This window comes from Gambusia affinis, linkage group LG21 (assembly GCF_019740435.1).
Source record: "Gambusia affinis linkage group LG21, SWU_Gaff_1.0, whole genome shotgun sequence".
Lineage (NCBI taxonomy): Eukaryota > Metazoa > Chordata > Actinopteri > Cyprinodontiformes > Poeciliidae > Gambusia > Gambusia affinis.
Window position 1 is genome coordinate 15,197,501 of NC_057888.1, and position 11,453 is coordinate 15,208,953.

The window sequence follows — 11,453 nt, forward strand, 5'->3', positions numbered from 1 at the left end:
AACAAAATTCTCATATTTCCAGGAAGCCTTTTGGTGCTGTTGTGCCATGGCAAGTGGATAGGACCCCCTAATTCCTATCTGGACACACCTTTAAAAATCTGGATGCGCCCCTGCTATCGTATCTTTATTAGCCCTCCAGGCAAGGTGGCCAATGACAGTTGGGTGACAAACTGGGGATGTTTTGTATTGTTATTGTTCATGATCTCTCCATTTTATGGAAAACAGTCTACAGTTGGGCCATGTTTGCAATGCTTACTTGGCGCATGCGTTCTTCCGGGCTGTAAAGATCAACTGCTCTAGTCGATTAAAAACGACGACTTTTTGTGTGTGGGGGAGAAAAAAAAACAACAACAAATCAACAACATTAACTATCAAGAAGTGAGGACGGGATGACATCGCCAGTTACTTATAGCTACTTGAGATTTAGGCATTAGAAGAAAAAAAAAAGCCTCCAGATGCATGAGCAGGCCTTTCAGTAATGTCTAGGCATTGGTAATCAATGACATGGTGCTAAGCATGGCAGTCCGTCTATATTTCATATCCACTTAGTTTTCTCCTCCTAAGGAATTTGACCTGGAATGATAGCCGCCCGGGGTTGCTTCGATATTATTTCCGGGCGTTTATTGTTGTTATCATTAGCAGTGTTGTCGGGAATGCGCAGGTGCCATAACCCCGCTGTCTTTACGCATAAACACAGCGGGCGCTCAGCAATTCAGATCAGATTAATCGTGCAAACTTCTCAGTGTTTGATGGGACCATATTTCTATGAAACAAAAAAACAAAATAAACCTCCTCTCAGCCTCACGTTGTTGTGTTTTTTTCTCTCTCTCTTTCCCCTTTTCCTTTCCTCGCAGGCGAAGCGGTGCATCTTGCCAGGGACTTTGGTTATGTATGCGAGACTGAGTTTCCAGCCAAGGCAGTAGCTGAATATGTAAACCGTCAGCATTCCGACCCAAACGAACAAGTCCAAAGAAAAAACATGCTGTTGGCCACGAAGTAAGTGTTATCATCGCCCGCTTCACTGTGTCAGTCTGTGCCCAATGTGTGGCCTATAGCTGCCTGTTCTTTTGGCAGCTTGCATGCGCACACACTTGCTCGGAAAGCTAATAAAACCCACGCTTCGCGTTGTTTGATGTTTATGTGTGCTGGTTTTAAAAACGCGCCAGGTACAACAACAGACTAGTGGCAAGCTAGCAAATTGATAATTTATTTAAAATGCTTTATGGCGACTATTCTGTTTAGTTTTTTTTATGATGGTGACTTTATTTTATTCCAGTTTTGATCATGCTTTGATTACTGACTATGGATTGTGAATAATCTCCACATGCCTACCGAGTCTTTCACACATCAACTTTTAGCATTTTATTTACGCAGCGCGCTGTGCCATTGCTGTTTACTATGCGTTCAGTGGTGGGGGACTCCTTTCAAGGCTCAGAGCAGCAGAGGCCAGCATTTAATACAGATGATGGGCTGCCATAATCAAACAGCTGTCAGCCATAACAGCTTATCGCTGGGACCTGAAAGTGTTGTTAAGATAGGCTGCCAATGTCATATGGGGCGGAGAATCTGAAACCTGCGCTAGAGCCCTCATTTATTACGCTTTGAAAAAAATGTTATTATATATATATATATATTCGTTTTTACCCTTTTATGTCTATCTAAAAGTTTGACAACGGCCAGCTAAATAAATAAGATAAGATCTGATTAAATATTGCGTTTTTCCATTCGTATGGAAATGTAACATAATAAATTAATTAAGGCAGCTCCAGTCAGAGTATCTAGCCTCGAGCAAATTCGTGATTTAAAACCGCAGGGCTGGTTTGTGAGCCCTCTATGATTCATCGATGTATTTTCTCAGGGTACCTTAATACTCCACGACTTGGTCACTAACCCTCGTTCTATCTCTTTTGTTTTTGTTTGTTTGTTTGTTTTTGTTTTTGTTTTTAAGGCAAGTTTGCAAAGAGTTCACAGACCTGCTGTCCCAGGACCGCTCGCCCCTGGGAAACTCCCGGCCGCAGCCCATCCTCGAACCGGGAATTCAAAGCTGTTTGACCCACTTTAGTCTCATTTCGCACGGTTTCGGGACCCCGGCGCTCTGCGCGGCTGTCACGGCCCTCCAGAACTATCTGACCGAGGCTATTAAAGCCATGGACAAAATGTACCTCAACAACAACCCCAACAGTCACTCAGATAACGGCACTAAAGGCGGGGACAAAGATGAGAAGCACAGAAAGTGATGTTTCCTCTTCACCTCACCTTTCTGCCCGAGGGGGCCAAAATGCCAGGGGCCCTTCTTCTGCACCGACCTATACGGTCTCCCCTCGCCCCGCCCCCTAACCATCCAATATAAATATTATAAATACCTTATAAATATTATTGATAAAGTTAAACGTGCCACTTCCTGATCTGATCTTGCGCCGATTTTACGTGTCTTGTTTTTACATCCCACTTTGGATTCAAACGGGAAGCGACGCAAAGAATCTTCTTCTTCTTCTTCATCTTCTCCTCCTTCTTCTTCTTCCAACACCTGGACGATATGAAACGTTATTTAAAAAAGAAAAAAGAAAAAAAAAAAGAAGAAAAAAAAAGTACGATGAGAGGAAAAGAAGCTGCAGAGGAACAGCTCCAGGGCGAGGGGAAAGGTGGACTGCCTCAGCCAGAAGACTTTTTATGTACCACCACCCCTCCTGGTTTCTTTTTTTTATTTTTATTTTTTTATGAGCTGCAACGAATGGACTGAAATCCAGCGACCCCTTCTCTATATCTCACTTTTACGATTGTGGCGAGAGAAAAAAAAAAACAACAAAAAATAACAAAAAATAAAAACGAAGCTAAAAGAGGATGAATTCTTATCAGTATTGTGAATAATAAACTTGAAAAAGCAAAGAGAAAATCCACAGCTCTCCATGTCATGACTTCAGTTGTAGACTCCCCTCTCTTTCTCTCTTTTTCCGAGCGACCAACTTGAACTATTTTTTTTTTTCGTTTGTTTTTGTTCGAATTTCAACACGATTCGCGGTTATATAAGGGAATCAGTGTTTATGTATGTATATATTTATTTATGTGTAATTTAATGGGAATTGTAAATATGGTGCGTCTGTTGCAACTTCTTTTTTTTATTTATCTGGTGCCTCCTGTTTTAGTGGGTTTTGAATATTCGGTTAGTTCTTCATGTGATTTTATGGTTCTAGAAAAACAGAAGTTTTGGGGTAATTTTTTTAATTATTATTATTAATTATTATTATTATTATTATTTTATTTCTCTGGGATATTTCAATTCAGCCCTCTTGTAGCATGTTGAGGTGACACTGAAGCAAGTGAACAAATTTTAATAGAAATAAACTTCCAATTTCTCTCAATATATATCAACCTATTCAGTTTTTCTTCTTTTTTTTTTCATTTGACCCCGAGGAAAGAAGAAAAAAAATCTTTATTTTGTGTGTCTAATTTGCGTTTTTATACAAGCTTCTATGTGTTGTGCCAATCAGAATACGTTTCACCTCTTGTTCTCTTCTTGAAGCACCATAAAAGCAATAAATTGAATATTGTCTTTTTTCCTCCTCCTCCCCTCCGCCCCACCCCAGTGTTCGAAAAGACATTCAGAAAATTTTTTTGCTTTTATTATTTCTTGGGACCACCTGCTATCTTGTTATATGTCCGATTATGTCCAAAATTGGAGGCGGTTTTAGCTGTATTGTATAGACATGTGCTGGCAATAGTTCCTATGCCTGTCAATGTATTATAGTCCTTTGTTGCCCAGAAAAAAAATAAATATTTGATACGCTTCATCTCGATTTTTTAATCGTTTTTCAAAACATTATTATTATTATTATTATTATTATTATTATTATTATTATTATTATTATTATTATTATTATTATTATTATTATTATTATTATTATTATTTACTGCCACGATTTTTTTGTTTTCTTACTTTTTTTTGCTTTTCTTTTCTCACTCTGAACGACTAAAGTGATTGAGTTTAAACCTCCCCTGACGATTGCTCCGTGCAATAAGAAGCTGAACTCATTGTTTCCCTTAAGTATAATAAAAGAAGAAGAAGACGAAGAAGAAGAAGAACAAAAACTCCCTCCGTTCAGAGCAGCGCGGATCTTTTGCAGGCCGAAATATCGCACTCAACAAACGGGGCGCGCAAATTCGCGTTTGAAGTGCGCAGCGCCACCCCTCCAGCTAGAACCCTCTGAGATGTGCACAGGCCTGGTGTGCAGTGTTTAGTCGTTGCAGGCTATTTTTTCTTTTTTTTTTTGGTGCGGGAACCTTATTCAAAGACGCGCATCAAATATTTGTTATGTTGTTTGCCTCTCGGTGTAATCAATGAACAATCAGCGCTCAGTGTTGCGCTGGCTTTTAAACATATTTATATATATATATATATATATATATATATATATATATATATATATATATATATATATATATATATATATATATATATATATATATATATATATATATAGACTTCTCCAACGAATCTCCATCTGTAAACTGGTGCTTAGTTGGAATTTAATTTCTTAGTCGCCTCACGGAGGTCCTGTTGCGGGTCTTGGCCTTTTATTTATTTATTTATTTATTTATTTATTTATTTATTTATTTATTTATTTATTTATTTATTTATTTATTTATTTATTTATTTATTTATTTATTTATTTATTTATTCATTTATTTTTTGCTGGTGCAGAAAGCGGGCCATTGCATAACATCGTGGAGTCTGCGTATTTGTCTGTACATATTGATGGATCGGAATCAGTCTCGTCTGTTGATAACGTGCATCCTAGCATTGTAACCCCCCCCCCCCCCCTCATCCTCTTCCTCCCCTCCCCATCTATTTCACTGTCTGCCAACCATGCAGTTGAAACCACTGCAACTCTGAGCCCCCCCACCCTTTCGCCCCCCACTCCTCCTACCCCCAATCTTCCCTTTCTTCTTCTCCTCAGCGGCTGTATTTATTATCTGGTTTGGGTTTAATTCTGAGGCAGGCAGAGAGTGACTGAAGCCTAACTGTACATGTCCTTGGCATAATTGCGATGCGCAGTGCCGCAGCAGGTGAAGCGCGGCATTGTCTGTCAGGGCCTGTTTTTGTTGGCTCAGTCCTCAGATTGTGTGTGGGATCCTGTCCTCAGGCACAATAGCTCACTCATAAAAGATGGTGGTGGTGGGGGGGTAGAGACTGCACTGCTGCTATGGTGGATGTGAGGGGCATAAATAGTCACTTTAAAGGTGGTTGTTGGGTGGGGTTGGGTGTTTGTGTGCGTGTGTGTGTGTGTGTGTGTGTGTGTGGTGGTGGTGATGGGGTTGCAATCGTATTAAAAGCTGCACTCATTTGTCTTATAGGGCAACGGAAGAGTGTGTCATTAATGCTAATGTTACTTAATAAATTTATCGGGGTTGAGGAAAACAGGTTTTTGAGGGTGAAACAAACGCATTAGAAATACTTCCATCCGATGACAATGGCGGCTGTTTGTGTGCATTATTAGAGAGTGTCTGTAATTGTGAGGCTCTTGTTAATGCATGCAATCCAAAATCCCCCTACTCTGTTGTTATTTTGTTATTGTCGTTGTTGTTGCTGCCATTTTGTTTACGCTGATTCCAACCTAAAGACCAAACAATTTCCCTTAATGTGATCTCAAACAGGTAGAACTGCACCCCCAAGTCCTCCCACCCTGTTTCTTTTTCTTAAAGAAATAATGACTCACTGCAAAAGTCATTTGTAAAGGAAGCGGGTCTGAAATTTGAAGAGCCAGTCAGCAATACCCAGCTGAATATGGATAATTCAATCCATACCCGCTGCTTGTCTCAACTAAAGCAATTACAGCTGATTCCTGTATAGTAATTAATAAGTGTGAGGCCTGTTGTTATCAAATGTTCGGGAGGATATTTGGAGCTAAATACATGAAGGGTTGTGATGAGCAGAAAAGAAAGTAACTATTCATCCCCCTCCTCCCCTTACATATTTCCAGAGCCGGACCAAAGTTATATAAAGGCCCTGAGCAAAATTTCTTTAAGGGGGCCATCTTCCTGCCAAGCCTTTTCCAGTTATGGCACATTCTCTTTGTGCTCAGAAGTCAGAAATACAACCCTAAAGCTGCCTGAAGTTTGGAATGCTGACTAGGAAGGTCAGAGATTTCTGAGCAGGTCAGAGTTCAGTGTCCAAAATGGCTACCATAGTGAAAAAAATCTGCAGTTATGAACCATTTATTCCTTTTTTTGGGGGGGGGCGGGGGAAGGGGGAGGAAATGCAACCTTTAACGTTCAATAGTACAATATGCAAATGACTATTGTCTTACAATGCAAATCGTAGTTAGCACCACAACAATAAGCAGATCCAACTGGTTTCGCAGCTTGCAAACATGCTAAACTTAGATGACAAGTCTAGGTCCAGGCTCCAGGATCCGAGACAAATTCAACACAGCCTTATTACAGACTTGGTAAAGGCAAAGTTGAACATTTCGTTCACAAGCACTGGGGGTGAGGAAAAAAAAATAAAAAAAGGAATTATCAATCTTTGGTTTACAAACAGTTACAAGGTGCAGGCATTGTTATTACAGCTCTGATAATGACACACACACCATATGAAAGTTAGAGAGCCCTAAGCAATGCAAAGTTTGCTTATGTCTGCAAAATATGCAAAGTACGCCAAGTCTGCATTATATTTCAGGTAAAGAAGGGTTAGTGGACTCATCTGACTGTTGTGTTTATTGTAACAAGAGGCATTCTGTACTTTTATCTGCATAATAATTTTTGTTGTTGTTGTTGCTTTGATTAATAATAATAATAAAAAAAACAGCATTTATGATTGGCTCAAAGAGCAGGAAGGAATTAGCGCATGCTCTACTACTTCACATATTTTCAATTATTTATTTTTTTCCCACGCCGTTTGATCAGCGCCTGTCTGGCACAGCTACACAACTTGTCATCAGAAAAGCCAGCTGCATGTCAAAGCTTCCTTAATCAAACGTGTCCCATCCACTTTCCACATCACGGGAGGAATGTCTGTGGTCAGGAAGTGTTTAGCTGATACTGCTGAGATCACTGGTAGTCGAAGGGACCCTAATTAGCCCCGTAGCAACATCGCAGCATTCAGTCTGCACCCTTGGCCACTTTTAAGGCGGTGCTTTTGGAACTGAACTGGGAGATACAGGACAAACAGTCCAGGCCCAGATCCGTTCACTGTCACTCACAGAGACACTGTGTTGGAATCTGACTCAAGCTCTGCTGTCTTAAATTGAATTTTTTTCCTGACATTTAAGCAAAAAAAACGGGGGCGGGGGGGGGGGGGGGGGGGGGAGGATCTGAGGGTGAAGGAGATTTAAGGGATTGTCGGGTGATTTCTTTTATTGTACGGTGCTTTCGGACGAGGAGAAAAGTTTGCTTTAGCTGGGGATTAGCGTCCACTCAGTGTTGGAAAGTTTCTCCTTATTGATGGAGCAGATATGTTTTGATAGAGGCTTCTGGCGGACTAAATATGTTGATGTTCGAGGAACGCTAAGATGGGGGCCAAAGTCTGAGATAACAGCAAACAGATGGCCAGTTTATTAATAGTGCTTTATACAAAACCTATTGTGGGGTCCGCACACTTTATCTAATTTATTACATCTTAGGTAATAGGTTGTAACAAAAAACAAAAATCTATCATGGTTAAATTCTACTCAAATTTGCTGTTTTCTTATTATGATAACAAATTGCACCTGAACTCTTTAAATAGAATTGAACTAACTTTATTTCAGTCAACTGGTGTTGATATTCACAATGCAAAATGTAAACAGCAGTTGTAATACGTTATATTTTGATGAAGAAACACAGAGACAAATTTCAGTTTTTGCCATGCTTTAACCGGTTTAGTGTTAGCTCTAATGCTAAAGTCAAATTTGCTAATAAGTATCATCACCCTCTCAGTCTCTGCCAACTAATCTCTTATCCCAGCAGCTGACGTCAGAGAAAATGTTTGCTTTCCACCTTGTAGGAACAAACTTTAATAGTGTTTAATGCTTAATGGGTTAATTGTAGAGGTGTAGTGACATATTATGGGACAAGATCTCTCTATTTCAAAATCGCACACATTTTATTAATAAAATATGTGTGACTAAAACATTGTGGTTTTAGTCCAAGATGTGGATGTGAAAGTGCTTCAAACTTGACAACCTATTAGGCTTTTATTTTGAAGTAAGACAGGAAAAAGTTCCCTTCATCGCCTTTAAATAGAGTATCTGGCAGCGTTTTGAGTACTTGGTAGAAAAAGAGAGTTGACTGAGAAAATAAGAACTATTTGTAAGCACTATGAGAATGAAACGACTTGGTAACCTTTAGCTAATACAAAAGCTTAAGTTAGGATCTGCTTCAGCTTTCAGTTGGAGTGAAGATAAAGGGCTATTTCACAGTTTTAAAGGAATCTGGAAAGCAGTTCTGTAGCTTTAGATCAAAATCCAAACATTCGGATTGGGCTTACCTGTACCTGTTAAAAACACTTAGCATGGATCATTTCAAACACAGTTTGATATTTCATTTAAAAAATATAACAGCTTTAGAGCAGGTTAACATATTAGCTGGATAAAAAAAACCCCAAAACAAACAAACAAACAAAAACACCTAAGTAAAATACAATTGATTTGTGAAACATAAAAGAATATTTTATTTTTAATTTTCCTGAATCCCCCCACCCCCCCAAAAATCCCAAACAAGCCAAAAATAATAAACAACAAAACAAAACCTCTTGTCACTGTCATGAATCTAATATAATGCATGCTACTATTATCTTTTACATTTCTTCTACTCAAACACAGTTTTTGGTCGGATGATCGTATTATTAACTAGGAAGCGTTTTTAAAAAGATTTGTTTAAAATCGACTAGTTTATTTAATTGTCTTGTTAAAGTTACTAAACTCCCATTTTTTCCGCTCAGAAAATTAATAAAACTATCTACCCAAGTAAAAATAAGTAGAAACTATTGCGCACATTTCATTGGTTGAATTATGACAGCATGCTTTATCAACAAATAAGTGGAGCTCCTCACTTCGTTTTCTCCAACTCCCCCCTCCCCCCCAAAAAAGTGTCGGCTTAACAATAAATGTCTTGGACAAGACGCTGGCTTCCTCTAAATGACATTTGATACGGCTATTGGTGCAATCGAATTATGTGACTTTAAAGTTTTCAATGGAGCGCAAAATGGATAATTGTCCTCAACTCTGACATCAGCCGTCATTTGGGCCTCACCCTCCCTCCTTACACAACGAGGGCCCCCTCTGCCCACTCTGAGGGCCAGGACTCTGAAGCGAGGAGAGGTCAACGACTTCACCAAATCGGCCTTGATTACTTGAGACATTAGGTAATCGATTCGAAAACATTAAGTGGCTTTGAATAAACAAAGAAACTTCTGATAGGCACATATGAGCTCGACAATTCGACTACATTTTCGATTATTATTATTATAATAATTTTTTTAAACGAGAGGGTTCGTTTATTTTTAGTTTTTGCAAGATTTTCGATGGAATAGGTGCTTTGCAAATATCCTAAAGTCTTTTTTGCACGCTTTGGACCTTTTGTTAACAGTTTCTCGCTGTCATCGGGAATTGCTCTCCCGTCACTGAGCAAGCACCGAGGACTGAGAAATAAAATTAATAATAATTGGAAAAACAAACAAACAAAAAAAAAAAAAAAACATACACACTCACACAAAAAACGACCATTTGCATCTCCAAATATATGAATAATGAGCGGATTAAATTTGTGTTAATGTTTCCTCACTCGGTTAATGCAGTTTATATTCTGGTTTTAGTCATTCTTCCTCCCTGCTCTCTCTCTCTGTCCCTCCCTCCCCCCTCTCTCTCTCCGTCTCTCCCTGCATCCTCTGCAGTCAGCCAGGGGGGGAGTGTCGCCCCGGGCCAAACATATGCTTCTTTCCATTGCACTAATCCAAATGCAGCGTGGAGGAATAATTGCTCGAGTGGCCGTGGCTTCGCAGGGGCTTTGTCCCTCACTGGCTCCCGTCAGCCAGGCACACGCCATTTCAATCAGCTCTGCCACTCTCTTTCTGTGTGCGTCTGTGTCTGTGCGTCAGACCCCAGACCCCTTTTTATCAAACCAGATAAAAAAAAATAAAAAAAAATATTAATTAATTTATTTTAAAGAATGCCTTTCTGTGTTTGTTATTGTGGTAGCCAGCTTACAATAGGGAGGCTTAGCAATGACTGCACTCTGTATTGGCCTCTGATAAGCTTTCCCTGCAAATCACAACTAACTTTCGTTGAAAATGTCCTATATAATACTACTCTTATCGTTTCTAAACTTTTGAAGTCATGCAAACAATACATATAATGTAGATGCATAAACAGTTAGTGAAGCATCGCCTCTGGTTATGTCCTGTTCACGCACACAACGCAGAAGGAGTGAGGGGGACAAAAATGTACAGGGAGTCTTTGCTTTATTTTCTGTGAATCAGCGATGAACAATCGCCGTTGTAAAATGAACCATTTGCTGGGAAATCACATATTTTTCCTACAAAAAAAAAAAAAAAAAAAAAAAAAAAAGAGGATGGCGTAAGTTAGAAAGAGGCACAGAGGTGGGTGATGGCGGCGGCGGTGGGGAAGGCGGCGGAGAGTCGTGGATGTCTGGCCGAATTAATAGACATGATAATTTCACACTATTTCATAGTGAGCTATCTGTTCCATCACAGCAAAATAAAAAGGGTCACCGCGCAGCTGTGGCAAACCCCAAGCGTTATTATGAAGTTTGATGACAGACCGCCCCCCCTCCCCTCCCCTCCCCTCTTCTCCCTGGTACTTTGCTCCAGGCCAGCAATAGCTCGGGGCCACGCCGGTGCCTCCCCATGATAAAGGACTTATACTGTGTCTGTGCGCGAAGAAAGCCGCAGCAGCTTCCCTCTCTCCCGAACCTAATCAACTCACTGGCTCGGCCCTTTAACGATTGGTATATACCCCCCGCCTCTCTCTCTCTCTCTCTCTTGCTCCTTTCTTCCTTCTCACTCTCTTTTACCTTGTTAGTTACAGCTCAGTTTGGGAACCATTTTTGTCCAACATGTATTATTTGCAAGTGAATCAATAATAATAATAATAATAATAATAATAATAATAATAATAATAATAATAATAATAATAATAATAATAATAATAATAATAATAATAATAATAATAATAATAATAATACCAACCAAAAACGAAAACAAACTGTAAACAAAACAAACAAATAAAAAACACCTGTCACTTAAATAGGAATATAAAGTATACTGCAATCGAATTCGGAATATTCTATGTTAGAAACTTTTAATTTCCAATATTTCTCGAGCATTTATTATTTTATTATTTATTATCATTATTATCTTGGTGCAATCAAACAGAATGCACATTTTTATTAAATGACTATTCTAACAGGGAGTATCTTTAATGATAAAAACAAATACAGAGCTCAAATAATTATTAAAA

The 11,453-nt window shown here is 39.1% G+C and overlaps 1 protein-coding gene across 4 annotated transcripts in view; it reads left to right on the top strand.

The window, feature by feature from the left end:
- tfap2a (transcription factor AP-2 alpha) overlaps positions 1-3,788 on the top strand; it is a 14,859-nt gene extending 11,071 nt beyond the window's left edge. For all 4 annotated transcript variants that reach the window (XM_044104851.1, XM_044104850.1, XM_044104849.1 and 1 more), the window contains exons 6-7: positions 855-996; positions 1,949-3,788. In XM_044104851.1, coding sequence (XP_043960786.1) covers positions 855-996; positions 1,949-2,237 — 431 coding nt within the window. In that variant the 3' untranslated portion in view covers positions 2,238-3,788. The remainder of the gene's footprint in view (positions 1-854; positions 997-1,948) is intronic.
- Positions 3,789-11,453: the final 7,665 nt, after the last annotated feature.